Raw genomic sequence first — 23022 nt, forward strand, 5'->3', positions numbered from 1 at the left:
ATTACGCCTTAAAAATCCTAATCCTGTTTGTAGTATCATAATCCTGTTCTTAACAAACTGCAATGCCATAAAACAGAAATTTACGAAATCCTGGGAGCAGGAGGAAGACAGAAGATGATAAACCACACCAGATGAGTTCTGATCGATAGATTTGCCACCGTTGCTGGTTTCCAAGTAAACGCCTGGGAAAGGTGCTTTACTAATGTCTGCTGTGGGATTATAGACAAAGGAAATCAAACATACAAGCTGCAGATAAACTCCTGCCACAAAGGATGTCTCAGCCCTTCTACTGGATGCAAGATTCCTCCATTTAATGACTTTCTTGCAGTTAGTCCATTCCAATTTTAATTGTACCAGGAAACAAGGCCCCTACCCTTCCCTTCAGCAGCCTGCTCCACAGCTGAAGGACTTTTTCTTCTCAGAAATTTTTTTCCAGTGTTCAGAAAATTATTTCTTCCTTTTTTAAAAACTTAATCCCAGTTTGTAACTGTTTAAATATTGTCTATTTCACACATCACATCCATCTGAACTTAGGAGAAAAACAAAAGCTACTACAGAAGCATTAACAACACTGACATCCCTCCATTGTCATTACCTCTATAGCTAGTTGATAATACTCTGCTTCGAGAAGCCGATTTCTTAATCTCGTTACTGCTGCAGGGAGAAGAATCTGATCCAAAGATGGTATTGGACGGTAGGCAGCAGCAACCAAAATATTCAACACATCCACTTTGCTGATGTAGCTAGGGGAAAACAAAGAGGTTAAACAAATACATACACTTTCACTATTATCATACACTTAAAGGACTTTATGTCAAAGACAACTCTTAGAACAGTGGTTCCTAATCACCAGTATACCAGGTTTCTCTATCCATCACACTATCCTATTCAGACTATTTTTATTGGGGTTTTTGCCACATTCAGTGGAACACTGGCAGATGCTGATTGCAGACACCAGCTATATGTTACCAAATCAAAATAGTACATGTGAAATTTCTATATTACATCTGCCACCTCAAGCTCTGTAGGACAAAACTTGAGGAAAGTGTAAAATGCTCATTCTCAGGAAGTGCAGGTTTAAAATCCCATATTGAAATATAGATTGAAAGCAGATACACAATATCAGAAGCAAAATATTTACCCCAGTCTTTGAATTATTTCTCCCTACTCTGAGAATTTTCTCGGTAATTATTATGTAGTCATATTACCTGAATTTCTACTATTTGAACTCTTACATTATTCTTACATTATGAACTTCTCTTCCTGTTTAAAACGTCCACAGTACAATCACAAAACAACCCTCCCACCCTCCACTCCCCAGTAAAAAAGGATAATGGTCTCAACAATACTTCAATACATCCTAGTGAACACCTGATAAATCACCTGTCACAGAGAGCTAGATCCTGGCTCCTTCCAGCTTTTACAAACATCATTTTGGCACTGAAGAGCAATTGTTTCATGATGTCCATAAGGAGACCAGCATCCACCTCAGGATTAGTGAGCCCTTGGGACAACTTGCAGCAGTGCTCTATCAGTTGGTGGCCACACACTATGCTGTCACTGTGCAGGCTAAGGATGGCAATACACAAGGAAGAGCTGGGAGCCTGACAATTCGAGGAAAGACAGACAAACATGGGTATTGAGGTAGTTCTCCAGGGAACTTCTTATATTGGACTCTCTTTCTCCAGACCTCACCTGTTCATAATAAAATTCACTGCGTACAATTTCATTCTCCTCTTCATTCAGGGAAAAAATCCATTCAAGCTCAGTTGCCTTGGGTATTCGCACCACTGTGGAATACTCATTATTAGAAGTTTCTGCAGCCAAAAAGAAAACACCAGGTAGAATCATTGTACAAGAAGCAACAAACCCGGCTAAGTTTGCATACTTAATGCACAGTATTCCTATACTCTTGTAAAGCAGTCATCTGTAATCCACTCATTGTGCCACTTCCTGCCAGTATCACATGTCCAGCACACAGATTACAGAAACATTTCCATTCCTCAGCAGGCTGCCAAATTGTACCTAAACTTACTCTCACGGTTACCAACACCCTGTCACCAAAAACTAGCTCCAGTAACATGTCTTCAAATGATTATCCAACTCTTATCCTACTGGACATCAAGCACAGCAACCTCCCCTCTTTAGCCTTCCCTCAGGCAAGTTATTAAATATTTCTGAGCAGGAGGGAAGTGGAAATATGAGAGCTGTGGGTTACAGCTAAAAAGGGAAACTGAAGAACCAGTTGTAAAAGAAAGGGTAAAAAATACCAGTGATGTGTAGCAATGCTGCAGGCAAAGAGAAAGATCTAACCAGAAGGAGCAGCTCAGAAACTGCATTTCAGCTGTTTCAGTCTTGTAACAAAGGTAGCAGTAAAGCAAACTTCTGTCAACAGCAAAAAAAAAAAACCTCAAATAGCCCATCATACTTAAAAACGGACAAGTAAGGGAAAATATTCTCATTTGTTTTGTAGCACAAATGCAAATTTTGCACCATGTTTCACATTACTGCTATAAGCACTTCAAATAACTATGTTTTGGTCTGCCAGAATTTCATGTCAGTGTAGAAAAATTTTGCAGAATCACCTTAAACTCAAGACTAAGCAACAAACAGTAAATACTTTCTGAGGAAAAATGGCACAGAAAAAGAAAAAAATCAACTAAATTTTGTTATTATTCCTGAAGTGTTATGATATTAGATGTGGAAATTGAGGCACCAGAGAGACATTACTAGTCCATATTCACACAACCAGCAAAGGACACAACCAGACCCATGAGAGGGGCCTCATCCTGTGCTACGCCCAGCCAGCACGGGGTATCAAACACCACAGCACACTGCAGTGGTATTCAGAGTTGTACTATTATGATTTGTAAAAAGAGATCACTCAGCACAGCTCTGTAGTGGGCTAATTAATTGCTACTCATACCACAGCCTCTCACTGACAGTTTCTAGTATGCAAAGTGCATTCTCCAACTGTTGTTTTTCAGTTCCTTCCTTTAATCCCCATCCAGCACGTTCAATATTGGCTCAGACATCTCTCCTAAATCTCAATTTCCATTCACAGAAGTTTGGAATGCTCAATTTCAGCCCGCACATGCAAAAACCATCAGTGATATTTTGTAACTGAAGTTTTGATCACCCTTCAGCTGCAACTAGATGTATCAGCTTCCTATCTCCAACTCTGCTGCTAATCAGGCACTTTAAAAAAAAAATTAAAAAAATTGAAGTTTAATATTATTCCATTCCTTACCTTCCACTTGGTCCTGATCTTTTCTGCTGTAATAAAATGACAGAAAGAAACATCATGCCTACACCAGCACACTGGGGAAAACATAGTTTTAAAAGAGAGATCAATATGGCTAGCCTTTTCAGAACACTATCTTGTAAAAATCTAACATCTCTCCCTCCCTGACCTCTCTGACCCATTGCCCTGCTCCTACGCCCTGCTGTCCGGAAATCTAAGATCCTGCCTCTGCATTGCTGTATTTCAATTACACTAAGTAATTAGTTCTTATAACCTTCTGTAGGAATAGTACTGTTGCACATATCAAAAAAGCAGACACTGAAAACAAGAAGAACTGCCCAGTATCAGAATATGTCAGAGCTAAAATGAAGTTTCTGGCATCCAGGTCTCTGTCCTTAACATTTAGTTGGTTTTGTTATACAAATAGGGCGAGTATAAAAAAACCCAGACACTTAAGCAATTAAAACATGACAGGTGGCATTCAAGCTCACTGCTAGGCTCTGCTGACCTAATCTGGCAGTGTAAGCAACCATTCTGACACAAACCGGTTTAGTTAGAGGTGACTGCCAGCTTTTTTAAGAGGTTCCTTTTCAGATCTGCACAGTATTCCTCTTTTCCTAGCAAGCCTGCTGATACTACCATAGCGGATACTGCTATCTGCAGGCTTGCTAGGAAAGGAAGAAATGCAGCTGAAAGTGCAGCTGAAAAGAGTGAGTTTTACTCTCTCTGATCCTGTCAAGCCTGCTGATAGCAGTATCTGCTATGGCAGTATCAGCAGGCTTGACAGGGTCAGAGAGAGTAAAACTCACTCTTTTCAGCTGCACTTTTCACCAGCTAGCCTAACACACACACAACGAATTTTGGTCCAATTCTCAGCTTAAAGTAACCACATTGTGAAAATCTGTCATCACAGCTGTCCCTTTTATTAAGGGCAGTTTCAAAGCCTATCTAATCATGAACTTGCTTTTGAATCCCCAAGTGTTCAAGGAGTCATAATCAAGGGATCATGGAATAACATTAACACACTGATAAGTTCAGCAGAGCTAGTCAGCATGTGATGTTAATCCAGGAGCCGAATAAACCGCAAGAAACTGTCACACTGTAGTAGTTTGTGCTGAGTATGTTTTGCATCAAAGCATTCAATTCTTAGGTTTAATGACCATCTGATGCTTAAAGAATTAAAGACTTTGTTGCCTGGCTCTCCAGTGTTCTTTCTAAAATGAAAAGTAAACTGAGGCATAAGGAACATCCCCACACCTCTCAAACCTGAAAATCCCAACAGCTGGAGGCCAAAAAGCTGATGTTATATTATCCAGATAAACCCAAATGCTTGTTTCTCTCTCATTCCATTCATGTACTCTGCTGTGTACATGAAATTGAGGAGAACTAGAAAGGAAGGACTTACGTGCTTGTGTCTTGTACCAAGCCAGGCAGATGTTCTCTGTTGTAGTAGCTATAGCATTGATCGCATACACGAGACAGATTTTCTCTGCAAGCTTCTACTGCCATTTTCTTGGTGGAGCAAGAGCTGCACACCAGCCTGCCACACCGCCTGCAGTGATGGCGCCTGTTAAACTAAGCAAAAGAACTCATGGATGAGCAACAGAAAGAATTTACTGCAATCCCCTCCTATATCTGCCTCCACTCATGAGTAAACTTACTCCATTTGAAGAGAGGAAACACCAAGCATGATAAGGCTTTTCAGAACTATACAGTGACTGATTCTGACTGTTACAATTCCTTTCTGGAGAGGGCACGGCAAAGAAAAAAAACCAAAACAAAACGCAAAACCCAGAGGCAGGTATTCAAAATGTTTGCTGCAGTCTTGGGCTTTCCACTACTTAAATTGTCCCAATTTTGATCACAGCGCTAATTAGATCATCTCTTGGAAAAGTTAGAAGCTGTAGACTGTCTTTCTGACACCATCTTAGTAATTTCCAAATTAAAAAGCAACAGATACTTTGAGAAAACAGTACTGTTTCTAAGCAATAGAAGATAACAGACTGCCAGCACACCTGCAAAAGTCAAAATTAATCTTCTCCCTTAGAGCACCAAGGCAGTTGCTCAAGTACTCTATGAAACAACAGGTTTTAGAAAAGTGTAACCAACAGCAAAGATTACATTTTGCACATTGGTAATCTGAATTATATGATGCTCATGTTATTTCTTGCCAGCACAGTCAACTAGACAGCCTTCTGAAACATTAATACTGCTAATATTACACATTTTTGAGATCCCATAGTTGTCTCCTCTCTGATGACCAGATTTCCCCTTTAGGCTCTATCACTTCACAGGACTCTGCAAGGAGCTAACTGTTGCCAGTCTCCTCAACTACACTAAACAGAAACTAATAGTTAAATATCAAAGGACTGGCAATCTTGTCAGGCCTACACTGATACAGACAAACTTGCTAAAGTAGCTAGTGTCTCTTAGGTAACAGACTATGAGCAAGTGTTTGTATTAAGGTCACAGTTTAGGAATGTCTGTACTTCATTTTTGCTCCTTACCATAGTAAAGCGTTCAGTTTTGCAAACCATACATATTGTTTCAGTGTCATCAGGTATCCATTGCTGCTTTGGTGGTGGCTTCTCAGGAGGCACAAATTCTTGAGGAAACAAATTCTGCTGCAGATTTCTGTCTCTGGGACTTGCAGATATGGTGACACCTTAAAAAGAGCCAGGCCAAGCAAAACATGGAATGGGATTTAAGCTCTTTAATGGAGTCTTGAATACCAGAAAACACTACAGACTTACTGAGGCTATAAGATCTTTCTGGCTCACAAGATGACCACCGTCATCTTTCAACCAGGCATGGCAGAATGACATTGTGTAAGGAATATATATGCTTTAAGCCAAAATTGTAAGATTGTAAACTTATAGTACTTCAATACTGATAAGCAAGAGTACATACTTATTAATAGACCTTTACCATAACAATTAGAGAAGTGTAAGACAACTTGTCAACATCTGTTCTTGTATCATAAGCAGAGACTTAGAGGAGGAAGAAAAAAAGATACCCCGGTATATGGATACCAAAAAGCAATACAGCATAAAATATAATCGTAAGGATACCCAGTGTTGACATTCCCGAAGACTGAGACTTTTCTTTGTTATCTCAGGAGAGGTGTGGTATGGCTAGCAACAGCATATCTCTCCCTGTTCTGGTCCCCTTTACAATCTCCTGTGGGGATATCAGTTCGAAGAGGCAGGAGTTTAAGTCTTTGGCCTTCAGGATCTTTGACCTTGCCAATGAAATACTCACTGAATCAAGTTTACAATATTAGATAGGCTTTTAGTTTATATGATGTGAGCCAGTTACGCTACAGGCTAATTAAAGTTCAACGTGTCATTGCAGCCCTGCAAGCCACCTTCTGTGTACATGAATACTAAACTAAAAAAGAAAAAATGTCCATTCCAATAAAGCGAACTCATGCTCATCCAAATAGATACTGGATTGCAAAGGAACATTAGAGGATAATGCACGCAAGTTTTGTAACAACATACAGATATTAAGCTGACCATTATGAGAAAAACTGAAGAGCTACACAGCCCAATCCAAGACACTCTTGTCACTTCATGTAGGCACAGCAAGAAGAGTCTTCAGTTCAGGATACAGAACCAGAGGACAATTCAGACATCCTAAACTGTAGATCAGGATATCACTGTGCAGCTCTAGTTTAGGCCCATCACTTGCTGAGAATCACCAGCCTTGGAGGTCTGAGGATATCCTTTGCTAGTCATTCCCTGAGAGCACAGACTGTGCATCTCACAATATATATCCTCCGAAGAGGATAATGCATCTCTTGCATTAGATGCTGAACAGAACCTGTAGAAGGATTTGTGGTTGTTTTTAAGCCACAAATATTCTTCAGTTGTTTTGGCTTAATTTTTTTTGTTTCTATTTATTTGTATTTGAGGACTGTCAGTGGAGCCTCTCAGACAATACAAGGTGTGCTATTTCCCTCAGGTCACAAGAGGAATCCTAGAAAAAAATAAATTCAAGGACCAAAAGAATGATGAAAAAAAACACAACACAAATGAGATTTCTACTGTAAAACCAAAGTTAAGATCCAGAAGGAAAAAAGTTACTGAGCAAAGAATAGGAAAACAGGGAGAAGTAGTGATAGGACGAGGGCTAATGGTTTTAAACTGAAAGAAGGTAGGTTTAGGTTAGATGTTAGGAAGAAATTCTTTACTGTGAGGGTGGTGAGACACTGGAACAGGTTGCCCAGAGAAGTTGTGGATGCCCCATCCCTGGAAGTGTTCAAGGCCAGGTTGGATGGGGCTTTGAGCAACCTGATCTAGTTGAAGATGTCCCTGCCCATGGCAGGGGGGTTGGAACTAGATGATCTTTAAGGTCCCTTCCAACCCAAACCATTCTATGATTCTGTAAGTACCACAATGATGGGCTTCCAGACAAGCTCTGCCTGTTTATCCAGAGAGAGTACAGAAGTCAAGACACAGAAAGATTAACTTGCAAGCACCATTAATCCACTAGCAACCTAGCTGTGGCAAAGAGGTAATTTTTTTTTTCCTGCAGATGTTGTCCTGTTTCCTATGGTCTGTTCAGGCTTGTTTTTTCTGCAGGGTCTGGAATGGAAAGGTTTTGTGCTGATTTTTCAGACGTTTTGTAGATACCTATCAAAAATCAAAACAGTGTCATACACATCTTGTTCCCCTTTAAGTTTTCTTTTAATTGGGCCCAAAGCACCCAACTGTAGAGACCTATCAACCTGCATTAAATGCGACCCAAGTTACTATTAAGCGGTGGGACACAGATACATAGTGGATAAAACAAAGAAGAACAGGTTGAAAGAAAACGGCACCAACATTTTAACCTTACCACTAAAACTGACAGGAGATAGTTCCGATGATCCTGATTTAGACAGTGCTTCACACTCCAATACCTGATTGAGACTTTCCTGGATACGTATCAGAGAACCTAGGACAAAGGGAAGAAAGAAAAAAAAAAATTAGAGAACACTGGCCATAAATCTACCTGTTTTTAAGAAGATTAGAGGAATCCATTCACAGGAGTATGTAAGAATGTCTGCACAAAACAGGACTAGCTATGTAATTACAAATCACTATGTTTTCAGGAAAATTAGCCCACAACAGTTCATGCAAAACTATATAAAATTCAATGACCTAACACACAGAGAAAGGGATCCTTATCAAAGCAACAGACTTCTGATAGGCACAGGAATAATACAGCGGAGAATAAGTATCAGATGTGAAAACAATTAGTTGACACAAGATGCTCATGGCAAGTATTAAATGCTTCACATCACAGTGGAAGGAACATACTTGCAAAGTTATATAGGTCATTTGGCAGGAAAAGATAGATAAGTATGATGCTTTTATGTTATCAAGAGCTGCATCTTTAAATCATGAAATGAAGTCAACATTTGGAAACTGGCATAAAGCAAGTTGGTACCATATATGTAGGTATAAATAGATACAGATAGGTACACACGCCATGCGCTTTTAATACAGCGAAACAAAAGCACTGGACCTGATCTGCAGCACCCTCTGCTATTCCAGTTCTAAAACCCTGAAAGGAGAGCGCCAAATGCAGGAGAATCAAAGACAACATGGATGAGAAGGGATTGGCAAACCAGAGAGGAGAACCGTGCTGAGAATATTAAATAGAACTGTAAGTTTAAAAATCTTTCATATGAAAAAAGGAACAGGACTCTGGTAGGAGGAAAGACTATGGAAGATTAAATCCCAATTCTATTTGGGGGAAGATTCAGTTGGCTGCAGGTTTTAGAACTGCTTAAGTCATCAGTGACTGTGTTAAACAGGAATGAAATAAAGTTGAACAACATCAGTAAGAAAAGAGACCCCAAAAAGGAGCAACAGATGAAAGTCCGAGAAACTTTTGAAGCTGTTGGTCCTTGAGAACATCTATTTACAAGAAAGGTAAAGACTTTAAGAACATGTTCTGGACTAGAGGAAGTCTGGAGGCACACATCTAAAAGTGTTGTGGCACAATTGGTGAAATGATTCTGGGGGGAAATTGGCCCTTCTTTCCCAAGTGAAAAACAGCATTCTCACAGACAGTCACCTGATCTTTTTTCTTTTAATGTGAAAGGGAAGTTGAGAGCTTTTTCTGCATACTTGGAGAGCAAATTGTCAATGTCTTCTACAGTAAAACCAACTTCCTGTCCAGCTAAGAGTTGGTGCAGTGTCTGCACAGCGACAGCTACCCAGTCCACCTTCATATTCATGAGGAGCTGTTCCAGCATGAGCAGTGGCCTGGAGGAGAGGTGGTAGTAGTTAACACGGGAGAGCTCAGGCAGAGTCAGCAGCACCTGAGACACAAGGAAAAAAGCATGTTAAAATTATACATCTTCAAATCCGTGTTTCTGTGAGCTTAAAGACAAGAAACTAGCACAATAGCTTATGCAGAGAATGGAATAACATATAGAGGCCAAAAAATGGAGGTGGGACTTCAGATCTATTCCTACTTCTGTTACAGAATTACTAAGTGGATTTGCAGAAATTACTTAGCTTCCACTTTCCCATTCTATACAACACTGCCTCATTTCAGAGGCAGTTGAAGAGTGGAAAGCATTTTGTGACCCTGTGACAAATACGTTGCAGCAGGGTAGAGCACATTCTCTTATTAAAATAAGCTTATAAAAAGAATATTAGCCCAATCCTTATCTTTCCACCATTTGAGGAAACATCGAGACGAGAAAGTAAGAGCAATTCTCCTAAAGATGGACAGTTAATATGGACACTTTCCACATTACATCATTCTTCAAAAGGGACAAGTAAGGAAACAGGAAGCCCAACAAAATACTGTTGTGGCACACTCTGCAGCAAGCTGCTATTTGTAGTCCTACAACAAAATAGACATTACTAAAAGCACTGCATTTTGTTTACATATAATGCATTCGACTAAGGTAATCTACTGGTTAATGCTTTTATTCCCAGGCTGCGCTCAGAACCTGTAAGACTTCTGTAAAGGCAATGGCAATCCAAAAAGAGGAGTGATACTGTCTACCTTTGGAAGGCACTTGGGAGAAACATACCATGTAAGTGTCAAAGACCACCATACAGGTGGGCATATGTAGGACACCTGGTGTTATTGACACAGAGAGTAAGTTGAGGATGCTTTCTTTTTCACTTGGGACAAAGATAGCAACTGTCCTGATAAACACCACAATTTTATTTTATTCCACCCCCACCCTCTTTTAGCCTGTGCATTCCTCCACTCCTTACAGCTCAAACACAAGACTGCTCTGTTCATATTGGGAGCTACAACCACCTCATAATATAGGAACTGCGAAGATGGAGAAGGGGAAGAGAAGTTTTAAGCCATCTCTAACTTTCCTTTGGATCGTGAGACTCAGGATCGTAGACCTGATATGGTGAGAATGCTCTGGTAAAATCTACGGACTTTATGTATTACATAATTACATATTGCTGTTAATGCAATGATGCAGGAGTTTTACTCACTTTTGATCCCATATAGAGTGCCTGGATTTCATTACGGCGTGCTGTTGTCAGATTTGCATAGAAGTGAGCTGTGAGGTAATCAGCCAAGAAGTGAGAGGCTGCTAAGTTCGGATGCTGGTCAAGGGACTGTTCACTGACAGCAAGGCAAATACCAGGGTCTTCAATTCTTTGTAAGAGCTACAAAACCAAACAAAATACAGTGAATCCCTACTACATTCCTGGAAAGTAGCCTTTATAATGGGCAGTCCATGACAGATTATTGCCCTACAATGGTCCAGCAAGCAAATTAACTTCCACAAGTGTCTTACATATATAAGGATGATTTAGATAATGCATTTATAGACTACTCATTGCCTATTTGCTCCATTTATTAATCAAAATGTTTTTAAAATTAAAGTAAGCAAAAAATTAAGCAAGGAATGGGACAGAAGGTGTAGCGATCAGAAGTCTCCACTTTGCTTCCAGAATATTTTCAAAGCTACGTAGTCTGAAAGAGCCTGCACTTTATTTTACCCTCTCTGTTACTAGCAACAGCTCCATAATTATTAACACCAGAAGAATTCACACTTCACTAATTTGGGCATGGAAGCACAACTGACCAATTCCTGTTATTAGTTTAACTTCCAGTTCTTCTGCTTAAGCAGCACAGAAATGCTTCATTATGATTTTTCAGATAAAAGGGGCCCTTTATTTCCATGTAAGTGACATTTATGCTATTAGGTCCAACAACTAGATTGCCAAGCTGGACTTTCACTTAAGCAGAACAGGGTAGAGCCAGGATCCTGAAAGCATACCTAAGCAAATAGCATCTCGTAAGGGAGGAACCAAAAGGACCATGAAAACGCACACAAAGAAGGCCAAGAAAACAGTTCTCAACTTATCTGACCTATGGATGTAAGGCTGAAAGAGTCTTGCTGTTACCTGCAATGCTTCTTCCATGTCTCCCATCTCCAGTAAGTGGAGAAGGTGCTCACGGTGAAGGTTGATCAAATCCTCTCTTGGGACAGGATACAAGTGCCCGCATTCCTCACACAACTCATAATCCTGAAGAATTTTTTAAAAAAAGAGTAAAAATAAATAAAAAAAAGGACAAACTCTACCCTCTCTGATACAGTTGTTTCTCCCAAAGTTGTGATCAACTTCAAGAAATTCTGTAGCTTAGACTCCTCTCCCACATGCAAAAAGTAAATAATTACATTGACAAGGGGAAGAAGATGATAGCCGATTTTGTCAGAGTCAGAGCCTGCGTTGAGAATACCTTCTCATCTCACAGTAAGCAAGCTGGCATTTTAGAGAGACACTTTTAAAGCCAGCCAGATCTACAGTATTAGCACTTACATAATAATCAAGCCTGTATTATGCCAAAAGCCATGCTATTAAAGTCTTCAAAATTCTAAGAGAAAAGCACAGGTTGTATTCTCAGAGTAAGAGTTATAACTTAAATTTAAGGATTATTAACTACATGTAAATCTTGATACTAAACACAGATCTGTAATTGTTTCTGTAGCAGAGAACTGAGTAAAGGAATCCTTCCTCCCAAGGTAATCTCCATTAATCGGTGTTTTAAGATGCTATTTCAACAAATTTATCTATTCAAAGTTTAATGCATTCTAATTCAACAAAATTCACATAATGATGCCTAACCTTTGCTTTCAGAATGATATTCATGATGGCCTGGGGGTCATCAGTGCAGGCTTTTTTCAGATCCTGCCAGTCATTCCACAATGGTTCATTTTGCACATTCAAAATCTGAAAAAGTTAATATTAGGGTAGCACAAATTTTAAAAGCTTTATCTACAACAACCATTAAGTCTAAGAAAACAGCTGAGCTGATCACATCAAGAGCTGCTTCATACAAAGAAAAAAGTCAAAAAGGAGACGCACATTTATCTCTAGCCCTTTTCTGGGATCATGTAATGCACTTGCACTCCAAAAAAGGCTATGCAATTTTCTCAGAGGTATGAGGGAAGGTTTTTAAAAGACTAGATGGCTATAATTACAGATGAAAAAGTACATGTATACTGCAGACATTGCTAGCACTAACAGAGAGACAACTGTCAGTTAGCAGAACCACCACCAGACAGAGCTCAGCAGGGATTTATGACTCCTTTTTTTGCTCTGTTTGGCTTTTCAGCCTGTGCTGAACTCCAGGCCAGGTAGTCTGACTTAACTTGGGTATTTGCAGTACCCTGCATATAGAAGAACTGACCGCAATACAAACACGCTTATTGGACCACCAGTCTTGTACACCATGCCCAGGTACACCTGCACCTCTCAAGCTTATAAAATGATGAATTGCCATGGAAAGCTTCCAGAGGCTCTAGCATTTGTATAGAATGGAAAAACAAATACTTTACAGAAAAGCAGCCTCACACAAATGTTTATGTCTGACCATGTTTGCAGACCTGAATGCTAATAGGAGAATGGGAAAGTTATGAAGGATGGAAGCAGAGTGTTAATTGGATACTACAGCACTGAAAACACGACTGTTTTGGATGAAAGACTTGAAAAGCTATTATGATCAAAAAAGAACAAAGGGCTAAAACTTTTTCAAAGGGCAAGCATATTTGCTCCCTGCTGCCTATTTCGTCTCACTGGTTACTTGAAGAATGACTTTGTACCTTTTGATAAACCTGAAGTTCTTTCTTCCTGCTCTGTAGGCTGGCTTTTAGTTCATCAGTTATGCCCAAATCAGAAATGCAATAAGCTAGGATTTCCAAACAGGCATCAAGGGGCCATTTGTCCAGACAGCGCAGGGCTAGCCTGCTTCTCAACGTTGCATTTTTTACTGGGAACAAGTATTGCCAACCATCCTTATCTGTGGAGGAAACAAACGACTAGTTTGAAACTCAGTTTCTATAATTTGGAAAATAAAAAAAATCCTCATCCTCACTGGATCGCATCACCAAAAGAAACAGTACAGTTGCTGAAAAATCTATGCGAGACTCATCCCAAGCATCAGATTCTCAGGAAGTAACCAAAGTTAGCATGGGATACTTACTATCTTTAGACTCCAAAAGGCACCTTCTTTCACAGGATACGTCATCTGTGTATGACAATGACACTGCTGTAAGAGATGTTCCATTAACAGTACTATGATTAATGTGTCCTGATGTATTCAGCTCTTCACGTAAAAATAACACCACAGATGCATTCCAGTTCTCTTGTACTAAACTGGTCAGGATTTGCACATTTGCAAAACAGAAACTACACAATCAGAGAAAGCAAATTTAGGATGAAGGAAGGGAAGGATCTGTTTCCATCTTTGGATTTGCCCGAGGACCACTACTTTAGTTTCCACCTCCTGATCCAGGCTGTGTTATTCACAAAAAAAAAGAAGGAAAAAAAAAAAAAAAAAGAAAAAGCCTGACTTAATCCTTCTTACCTTCAGCAGTTGCACAGCTCAGCACAGCGTCCTTCACATTGACCAGCTCCTCCACATCCTGACTGTACAGATCCAAGACCTTCAGAGCTCTGTCCCAATCCTTTGCAGCAAGAGCTTGTTCAAAGACTGCCATTAATACCTTAACAGCTGTGGTGGAATGCAATCCTAGGAGAACCAGAGATATGTACGTCTTGCCAGAGAAGACAGTAGCCAAACTGCTACCTTCCTCTTGCTGATTCTGAAGTGGCTCAAACATAGCAAGAAGAAATCGTTCCAATATTGGGAACTCCTTCAACAATGCCTCACACTCCTTGGAAATCTGTTCCAAACCTAAGGGCACCTCCCGTTTGCCCCGAAATTCCATCCAAGATAAACTCGATTTGGGAATTTTCTGTGTATTAGATGCACTTAGACATGCCACTGTGGCCATTAGCTTCGATTGAGACTTTAGGAAGTCCAGGGAGGAGGCAGTGAGTGTGTGCTGGCTCAAGTCATTCACAGAGGATGGGGCCTGAGTGGAAATATCCTCAGAGGTCACTGCAGAATTCTGAATAGGTATTTCAACATCTGGCAGGGAGTGGTAGGCACACTGGCGTGCTAAGTTGCTGATGTTTGTCAGAAGAGACTTTGCCTGGCTGTTCTGCCTTGCACTGCACAAGGACAGTGGTTCACAGCAACAGTTAACAATAACTTGCTGCACATTCAAGTTCAGCTCTTCTTTAGCCAAGAGAGAAGAAAGCCTGCAGGATTGAAAACAGAACCAGCTTACCCAGCACATATAAAAGGTACTTTACAATTACATATTTTCATAAGTCTTCCAAATGTTTTGTGAACACAAGCCCCCTAATATCCTTCACAGGTACATACAGGGGAAAAGTATATATCCTATGTTTACTCAGTATGAAAAAAATGTATACAGCACAACATAGATAACTCAGAACTTATGCTGCCATTCCTTTAAAGAAAAGGAACTTACTCCTCAAACATTGACTTTTACCTAAATGTGACATACTAAAACAGTTCACCATTAGTGCTCATCTTTTTAAGAGCTACTTCGTCAAATCAGACACTTTCCATGCCAGCCTAATTAATAATTTGTGATGGAAGGACCTTAGATTATCCAATTTACCTACTGACCAGGGCAAAAGCCATGCCCAGCTGTATTCTTAAGAAGCCCTACTGGTCTATTTTATTTTATTGCTAAGCTGCAGGTCCACTGCTCTGAACTGTCACACATTCAGTTAAAAAAAATCCACATAAATGCACTCTTTCTTCACAACAGACAGTAATTGTTAAAAAGATGGAGCCACAGTTTTCCCTATCAAAAGTCTTCAGGTTGGTAGAGAAGCCACTGACTAAGCTCCTCCCTGCACACCAATCCTTGCAGCATTAAGTGATCGGCTGGTGGGACACCGCAGGCTGTACTACCTGTGCTAAGTAGTCAGAGAAGAATTTAATCCTGGCTGAGGTCCAAAGTCACCAACACCAAAATGACCTGGAGAAGTATATAATCTAAAAAGCACCAACCTGTCAGGATGAACCTGTCTCTCAAACACTAGCTGGGAAAGCAGCTGAGATGGACTCTGCTGTAACAGTATGAAAGGGTTCCCCACTTTCACTTCTGCAGATATATCTTTAAAAAAAAAATCAGAACATTTATTATAATACAAACACATTAGCTGAATACACCAACCAAGTCTTATTTTAGGAACACAAATTTTAAAGAGCCTGAGTCTGAAACCTCTTTGACTAAATTCACAGAGGTCCACATTCACATTAGCATGGTAAAATCCAGAGTAAATTGCAAGGCGTTTGTGATTATGATACGCCTCTCAAACTTGGCACCACTGGCTCACATTTTACTGGACCTATTACCAAAACAGGTAGAGTGGAGAGACTTTGGCCTTTAAGTGAGATCTAGGTTCAAACAGTTTGGCAACTCTGCTTCAAATTTTCACCAAAACACGTATTTGTGGCGAGAGACAGAAAATGTGCAGTATTGGTTTCTGAGGAGTCTCTGGATGTAGATTAGTGAGTCCATGCTCTATTCAACTCAAAGTGAGCAAAGGCAGAGGGAACTCACAGATGTACAGCTACTTTTACAAAAGGAGTGAAACCCTGTCCAGTATTGCTGAAAAGACTTTGTATCCACTACTGAGTTATGTCGAGTAACTCTGAACAGATTCTCATAAGTTTACCTTTTCCTTTTATCTTCCAGTACAATAAAATTTCCCCAGAACTCACTCAGCCCTTAAATATCATGCATTTTTTTGGCTTTGGCAGTTAGTTAATGAGGATTGAATCATGTCCATACAGAAGTTACCGTTGGCATGGTAGTGACCTGAGCTGAACCAGCATGTCTGAAAAAAGATCTTTGCCCTTTTTTCTTATCCTCTTGGGAGGGTATTCTCTGAAATCAGTACTGTGGTATTTTACATTAGTGCAGCTCAATTAGTGTCAACTTTAAAAAACAGACAAGTGTTTTTTCTCCTAGCACAGTGAATTGTTCTGACAGCTTTATGTGCTGATGGTGCATTTCTTTTCATGGACCACCATCATCTGCTGATTCTATGAAAAAATTCTGCCTGGTTACCTCTGCATAGCCTTCTACACACTCTCCTCTTATCCCTGTGGAGCAGCAGGGCGCTGGTTGCCTCTAAGGGAGCTGAAAAGTGCACAGCGTGCTGATCATTGGATGCAAAAATCAATCTCACCTTACACGGTAACGATGAGAATTTTTGGAGGTCAGGAGTTGTTTGTTTTGTCTAAATGAAGTGCAGAATCTGGGCCAGTAGTTAATATTTCTGTTCTTGTTTTCCTACTGCCATCAGCTATTTTTATCTTAGCTGTGGGTGGCCAAATAGAAATATTTTATTTCTGTTAAGAAATAAAATAAAAAAAAAGCAGTGCAATAATCAGTTGAAATCAAAAGATCTGACTATGCACAGGTAGTAGGCATGTTTGGCAAGGAACCATTTTTGTACAATTACTTTCCAGAATCAGGCCAGACTACACAGTCTGGGTATCTTCACCTAGGCTCAGACTTTCCAGCAGAAACCCCTTACCTAGCTCTGCATTCAGGCTTCGTAACACAACAGCAGCCAGTTTAGTGATGTAGTCAAAGAAGACCTTCATAAAGTTTGTCTGCGAGTTGCTCTCTGGCATGGTTTGGACATGTTGGTCAAGAGTTCTCAGCAGGAGCTGTGTTTGATTCCAAACCAGGTGCTTCTCCAGCTCCGTAGGTTTGAGAGAGGCCTGCTCCACCAAAGTGCCAAGCAGGCTCCCTTTAGAGTCTGGTTTAAGAGAACAGACATATATCCAAGATTCAAGTAAGTATCAAACGCCAAAAAGGAAGCGGGGGGGAAGGAAAAAATTTAAAAAAAAAAAAAAGAGAGAAAGAAAAAAAGAAAGAAAGAAAGAGAGAGAAATGCTTTAGCCTAATTTCCTCTCTGCAATTACAGATCTCAGTCTGGACATTATAATTTTATTGAAAGCAAGAGAAATTTTCACAGCAGAATAAATTAATGGTTCATCTAAATTGGTAACCATGCCTCTGACAAGTTAGAGATATATTAAGGCAGGCCTAAAATATATCTAGTGTGTGTCATTAACACATAAGCTTATTCTAAAACACAGGTGTTGACCAGTCCTTGTGCTCCATAACATTTAGCCCTTAAAGCTCTCCTAAATTTTTGCTCATTAAACATACAAATATCTTTAAACATTTTACAAACACCTACATGCCATTTAGAAATTTGGTGAATAGAGGAAAAAAAACACCCATAAGAAAACACCCCAGTGCTACATAATGAAGAGAGCTCTGAGAAAAGGCAACTGTGGAAGACTTCTTCCGAAAAGGATGAGACATTTTATGATAGCCCTATGAAATTTGGAAGGTATTATTATGTTACAATAGTTTTATAAGTTTATCTCCTTTTTATTAAAAAAAAACCAACAAAACCAAGCAACAGTAAGGATACACCTAATTATCTATAAGCTGGCTGGTTAAAATACACTTAAAGAATTCTTTGTGAGGACTGAAGAAAAACAGGACAAATAATAACCTCAATTGTACTCATTGATATTTTCCTTTCTTCTCTGGCAAGTTCACAATTTTAGCTCTGAAAACAAATGCCCAGAATATAAGAATCACAGATAAATTTTACACTTTGCATTTATGATTTTTAAAAAATATATATTTATGCATATGTTAAAGAGCATTACTACTAGATTTATAGTTGTCTGGACAAGCCAAAACAAAAATGTAGATCCATTTGTCAGTCTTCACGATCACAAAAATAACTCACCCACAGAACGTTCAACACATGTCAGTGCTTTTAGAATTTGATCCAGATTTTGTGATAAAACAATTTCATTAGTAATACTTTCTTCAGTCAAGGCAGGGTAGCAAGCTTGCAGAAGGTCTACAATACTGCATCGAAAATGACTTCCTATTTTCTCATCTGAGACCTCTACAAAGAGGGAGAAAGAAACAGCAACTATAACAAAGACAGAAACATTTTTGCACAGAAAAAGGCCCACAGAACCAAAATCGTATTATAATACAACTAGTTTGCCAAATTCAAAGCGTTTCAGTTTATTCAGAATTGAGTTTGGGTCCCCTCTCTCCCTTTTTTGTTTTAAATACTAAGCTACAAAATGGAAAGTTCAAATTTCCATTGCAACAGAAGGCAAGAATTTGATTTAAGCACATTTCAACAGAAAATCTGACCAGCAAAGCATACTACCTGGCTTGGATTGCCCTTGTGATGTGCAGGAATAGTTGAGAATTTTACTTATTTGCTGGAGAACTGCTGGGAAACCCTTTACACCTTCAGAGTGCAGTAAAACAAAGTCAGGTCGGTGGCCTGGAGAAGTCATTGTGCAAAGGGGGACAAAATAAAAGTTAGGAGTGGAAAAAGGAGAAACTAACATGAAAGGATAAAATGAGATTTAATTAAGACTCAGGTGTTAGCACAAACAACACAGCATAGAGACGCATTTTCTGCTCCCAGGCCCATGTTGATAAACACAAAAATCAAAAGCTCACCCCGAGTTTCAAGGCTGTTGTACAGTCTTCTTTCTGCTGTTTCCAAAAGCTGTTTGCATGTCTTCCAAAGATGGCACTGAGTACAAGCTAGGTCAAATGTGGCCATTGCTGAAGGACTGAGGTCCTCAAGGACCTCCCGCAGAGGATCTGTATGCTCCAGCTGGATGTTGCTGATCCAGAAGTTTTCTTGGAGAGTAGGGGCAAGACTTCCAGAAGTTGCAAGCAATTTATCAGTAACATCCGAGATGGAATAAAATACCATACCTACATCCATCAGCAAAACACACAATCACTAATTAAACAGCATATTTATCTCAGATCCTGTCATGGATAATTATTCTCTAATCCTTTAGGAAAATAATTCAATAGATGGCCTGCTTCATGGACCAATTACTGCAGAATGGATAAAACTAATTGGACATCAACATCAAATTTCAGCATTCTTAGTCTCCTTTTAAGTCAAAGAACCACCACTTACTCTTCTGAACAATTGTTACACTCATTACAACAGTATTAAAATTGCTTTCTCCTGTTTTCCACTTCTCCCTCACCTTTTATGAGAAGAACTCAAAAAACCCAGTCCTTACCAGCTGCTGCTGCATTCCCAATAGCTTGCAGTGTCGAACGGCCACTGCCAGATTTCCTGATGCCTCCAGTGCCATCTGATGCTTGATTCTCAATATTGTGCTCCACTCTTGCCATTTCTTGTACTGCCTCTTGGTAGCGCTCCATGAAAACCAATTCACCATAGCAAGGTGAAGTATCCAGATTAAACATCAAAGCCACCTTTCAAAAATAACAGTAGATGTAATTACAGAGCATGTCAAAAGAAGTTTTCAAAGGTCACAGAGCTTTGGTGGATTTTAGAGGAGATGAGGGAATAAAATAAAACAGATACTTTAACTGAAAAACATCCCCACAAACACAGCAGGCTGAAATGGTGGGTTTTTTTCCTAGAGAGTTTTAAGTACCTGAAAAACAGGACCTTAGAGACATTTTTCAACTATTTTTATAAAGCTCAGCTATTAGTTGCTGCAAGACTAGAGTTGAATTAATTTTCGTAAACCACACCTTTCAGAATGACTCTTCATGATTTCAGTACACTATGTAACAAGAGAAATCTATCAATTTGGGCCTCCAAAGTAAACCATTTTAAATAAGTTCTTATTCAGCAAGGGACACCTTCTAGAAATTTAAACACAGTCGATAAGCACAGCTGTGCCAAGTTCCTATTATCAAACCAACAACAGAACACAAACCAAGCTTGAATCCTTTATCATCAGCGATACTGAAATTCAAAGTAACATCAAAACAAAATGCTTCTTTTGGCCCTGTAAGTAGGGAAAAGATGAAGCAGCATGCTTGATGTCAAAAAGAACTAAGGAGTTGAGCAGTAACCTGCTGCTAATGCAATGCTTAAATGACATTAACTGCTCTGATATCACTAACTGAAACTCAGCCAGGTCACTGCTTTTTGCAGAGGATCCAATCACTGATGCACCTCAAGGTGTTTCTTCAGAGCATCAGCCCAAAAGCCACATAGAGAAAGGTATGCACAGCTGTGAGGGAGCAAAGAACTACAAACGTGCAGACTGTCAATTTCAAGCCTTTCTGCCTTTCAAGCAGTACCCTGAATTTAGCCTCAAACCATACCTCCTTCAAACAAACGTAATCACCACTTTGGCTCCGCTTTGGGTAAGGAATACATTTGCATGTTCCTGCCGAGCTTCCAAGTAGCAGAGTGTCATGGTTTTGATTCACTCACTAAAGTAAGGAGTTCAGATGCTGCTTCCTCATGAGCTCTATGTTCTTCATTCAGCTGAAACACTAAGGTTGGCCAGCTCTCAAACATTTTCACGCTTTGAGAACCCAGGTTTAAAGAAAGCATTTTTATATAACAAGGAAAAAACCCAGCATCCTTGGGATGTTGGTTTGGTATATCTTTGTTCCTTTCACGTGGTTCCACTTCTGAAGTGACCCTTTCACTCGGAAAGCTGACGTTTCAGCCCTACGCTTGCTAATGCAGAAGAAGCAGGAATTTCATCAGCTATCACAACCACAAACATCAATACCAAATTAGATTTGTAATTGCACAAAATACATGCAACTCATTTACCTGATGGGCTTCTACGAAGTTTCCTCTCAAAACACAAGAAACTAACAATGATTCTGGTGGGGAAAGCATCATAGGAATGAGGGGGTTTTGCTGATGTGGTCTCACCCTGTTTTCTAAATCACTTGAGCCAGACACATTACTGGTACTTCCCTCTGCAAGGCAACAGAATTAATCACTATGCTATTACGGAAAAAACATTTAACCAGATAACAGCACTTCACATATTTAATACAAAAATATAGGAGCAGAGTTGCAAGGAAGTTTTAGGATAAAGAGGTCGATATAAACATCTTGTTAAAAATTCTTGTTAAAAATTCTTGTAATATTTCACTGTTTGGTCAGAACTTTCAGTTTGGATCTCATCCAAATGTAACACTGTTTAGTGGCTACATAATGTGGATGCAATGCTAGGGCACTGGTTCAATATGGATAAAGGGAGAAGTCTTAAGTATTGGACCTGTTAAATCAATTTAGCATGCCTAAGCATGTTTTAGGTTACATGACTACCAGTCTATTAGCTTTTTTGATGGTTTGCACATCACTACATTGCATACTGTTTCCTGCAAGCCAAAAATATCAAGAAAAAATCTAATTTTCTTATTCCAGAAGAAGAGATATATACTATTCTAATTAGATAAAAGTCAGCCAAAAATGGGAGCTCTGAGAATTGAAAAGTTCTAATTCTGTCCTGCATAGAGCAGTAATTCACATTAATTAGTCAAGCAAATACTTCATCATGCACATTGACAAGTCAAAGAAATACTACTTTTGTGGCTTAATACCTGAGGTACTGGTGCTTAGCTCGCTACTTGTACTTTCTAATGATGGACTGGAAGTTCCCTCTTTCCCATCTAAAATGGAAACAAATCAAAACCAGCACATTAAACGCACTTTTTCTGGACGAGGTAATTAAAACTTACTGCAAATAACACATCAGGCAACCGTAAGAGATCTTCAAGAGTTTCTCACAAATGAGTCATCACTGATGTCTATGATAAATGCAAAAACTGCTGATTTGAAGAAAATGCTAGGCAAGAGCCTATGTTGGGGTGGCCCATCAGTGACTCATGTCAGATACTTTAAAGCCTCTTATTTTGGAACATCCCACTCCAAGACCAGATGTACCTTTTAAAGGCTAAATAGAAAAAGGGTGAGGAACCCAACTTTCTCCTAAGGCTGCCAATTTAAGCCGCAAATTCCTGTAAATTCACATCCTAGAAACTATTGTGATAGGAATGAAAATATACCAAACAGTCATTGGACATGGTGGAGAAAGAGAAGAATTGGTACTGTAGTTGTGAAGTTCCCCCCCCCAGCCCCAAATCAGACTACGTATGAAGGAAGTTATTTTCTTACCTGAATTTAAAGTTAATTATCTTTTAGTTGTGCAGATAAGCTTTAGGAAAACCACCTCAATCCAAGTGGTACTGGACTAAGACACTTCAAACCAGTTAGACGACTAAAGGAAATAAATCTAATTCTCTACTCCTAGTCCATTAAATCTAATTGCATTCAGCTATGAGTTCAGCAAAATTATGCACATGTCTTCTCCAAGTCACTTTTTCAACCCACCTGTATTGTACCTTGGAGATCTACTTCGTTTCTTAAAGCTGGAGCACCTGATTAAAGAGCAGTATCTCCTGGAAGCTGCAAGCTGATGTTCTGTGAAACATTTAAGCAAAAACATTACCAAATAGCTGAACAGGCCATAAACAGTTATTTGTCTCCCTTAAAGAATCTATCAGCACATCTACATAG

The 23022-nt window shown here is 39.4% G+C and overlaps 1 protein-coding gene across 1 annotated transcript in view; it reads right to left on the reverse strand.

Moving 5' to 3' along the window:
- Nucleotides 1-23022, reverse strand: part of ZFYVE26 (zinc finger, FYVE domain containing 26) — a 48577-nt gene that overhangs the window by 10182 nt on the left and 15373 nt on the right. Inside the window, exons 11-32 of the mRNA XM_009320969.1 lie at nt 22837-22926; nt 22047-22115; nt 21265-21416; nt 19736-19934; nt 19149-19412; nt 18847-18966; nt 18406-18570; nt 17164-17391; nt 15626-15731; nt 14099-14838; nt 13335-13531; nt 12358-12462; nt 11635-11757; nt 10714-10890; nt 9314-9560; nt 8087-8185; nt 5752-5909; nt 4650-4819; nt 3251-3276; nt 1696-1817; nt 1384-1604; nt 596-743 (exon numbers count right to left, since the gene is read on the reverse strand). Coding sequence (XP_009319244.1) covers nt 596-743; nt 1384-1604; nt 1696-1817; nt 3251-3276; nt 4650-4819; nt 5752-5909; nt 8087-8185; nt 9314-9560; nt 10714-10890; nt 11635-11757; nt 12358-12462; nt 13335-13531; nt 14099-14838; nt 15626-15731; nt 17164-17391; nt 18406-18570; nt 18847-18966; nt 19149-19412; nt 19736-19934; nt 21265-21416; nt 22047-22115; nt 22837-22926 — 3926 coding nt within the window. The remainder of the gene's footprint in view (nt 1-595; nt 744-1383; nt 1605-1695; nt 1818-3250; nt 3277-4649; nt 4820-5751; nt 5910-8086; nt 8186-9313; nt 9561-10713; nt 10891-11634; nt 11758-12357; nt 12463-13334; nt 13532-14098; nt 14839-15625; nt 15732-17163; nt 17392-18405; nt 18571-18846; nt 18967-19148; nt 19413-19735; nt 19935-21264; nt 21417-22046; nt 22116-22836; nt 22927-23022) is intronic.

Source organism: Pygoscelis adeliae, unplaced genomic scaffold, assembly GCF_000699105.1.
Source record: "Pygoscelis adeliae isolate BGI_AS28 unplaced genomic scaffold, ASM69910v1 Scaffold3, whole genome shotgun sequence".
Taxonomy (NCBI): Eukaryota; Metazoa; Chordata; class Aves; order Sphenisciformes; family Spheniscidae; genus Pygoscelis; species Pygoscelis adeliae.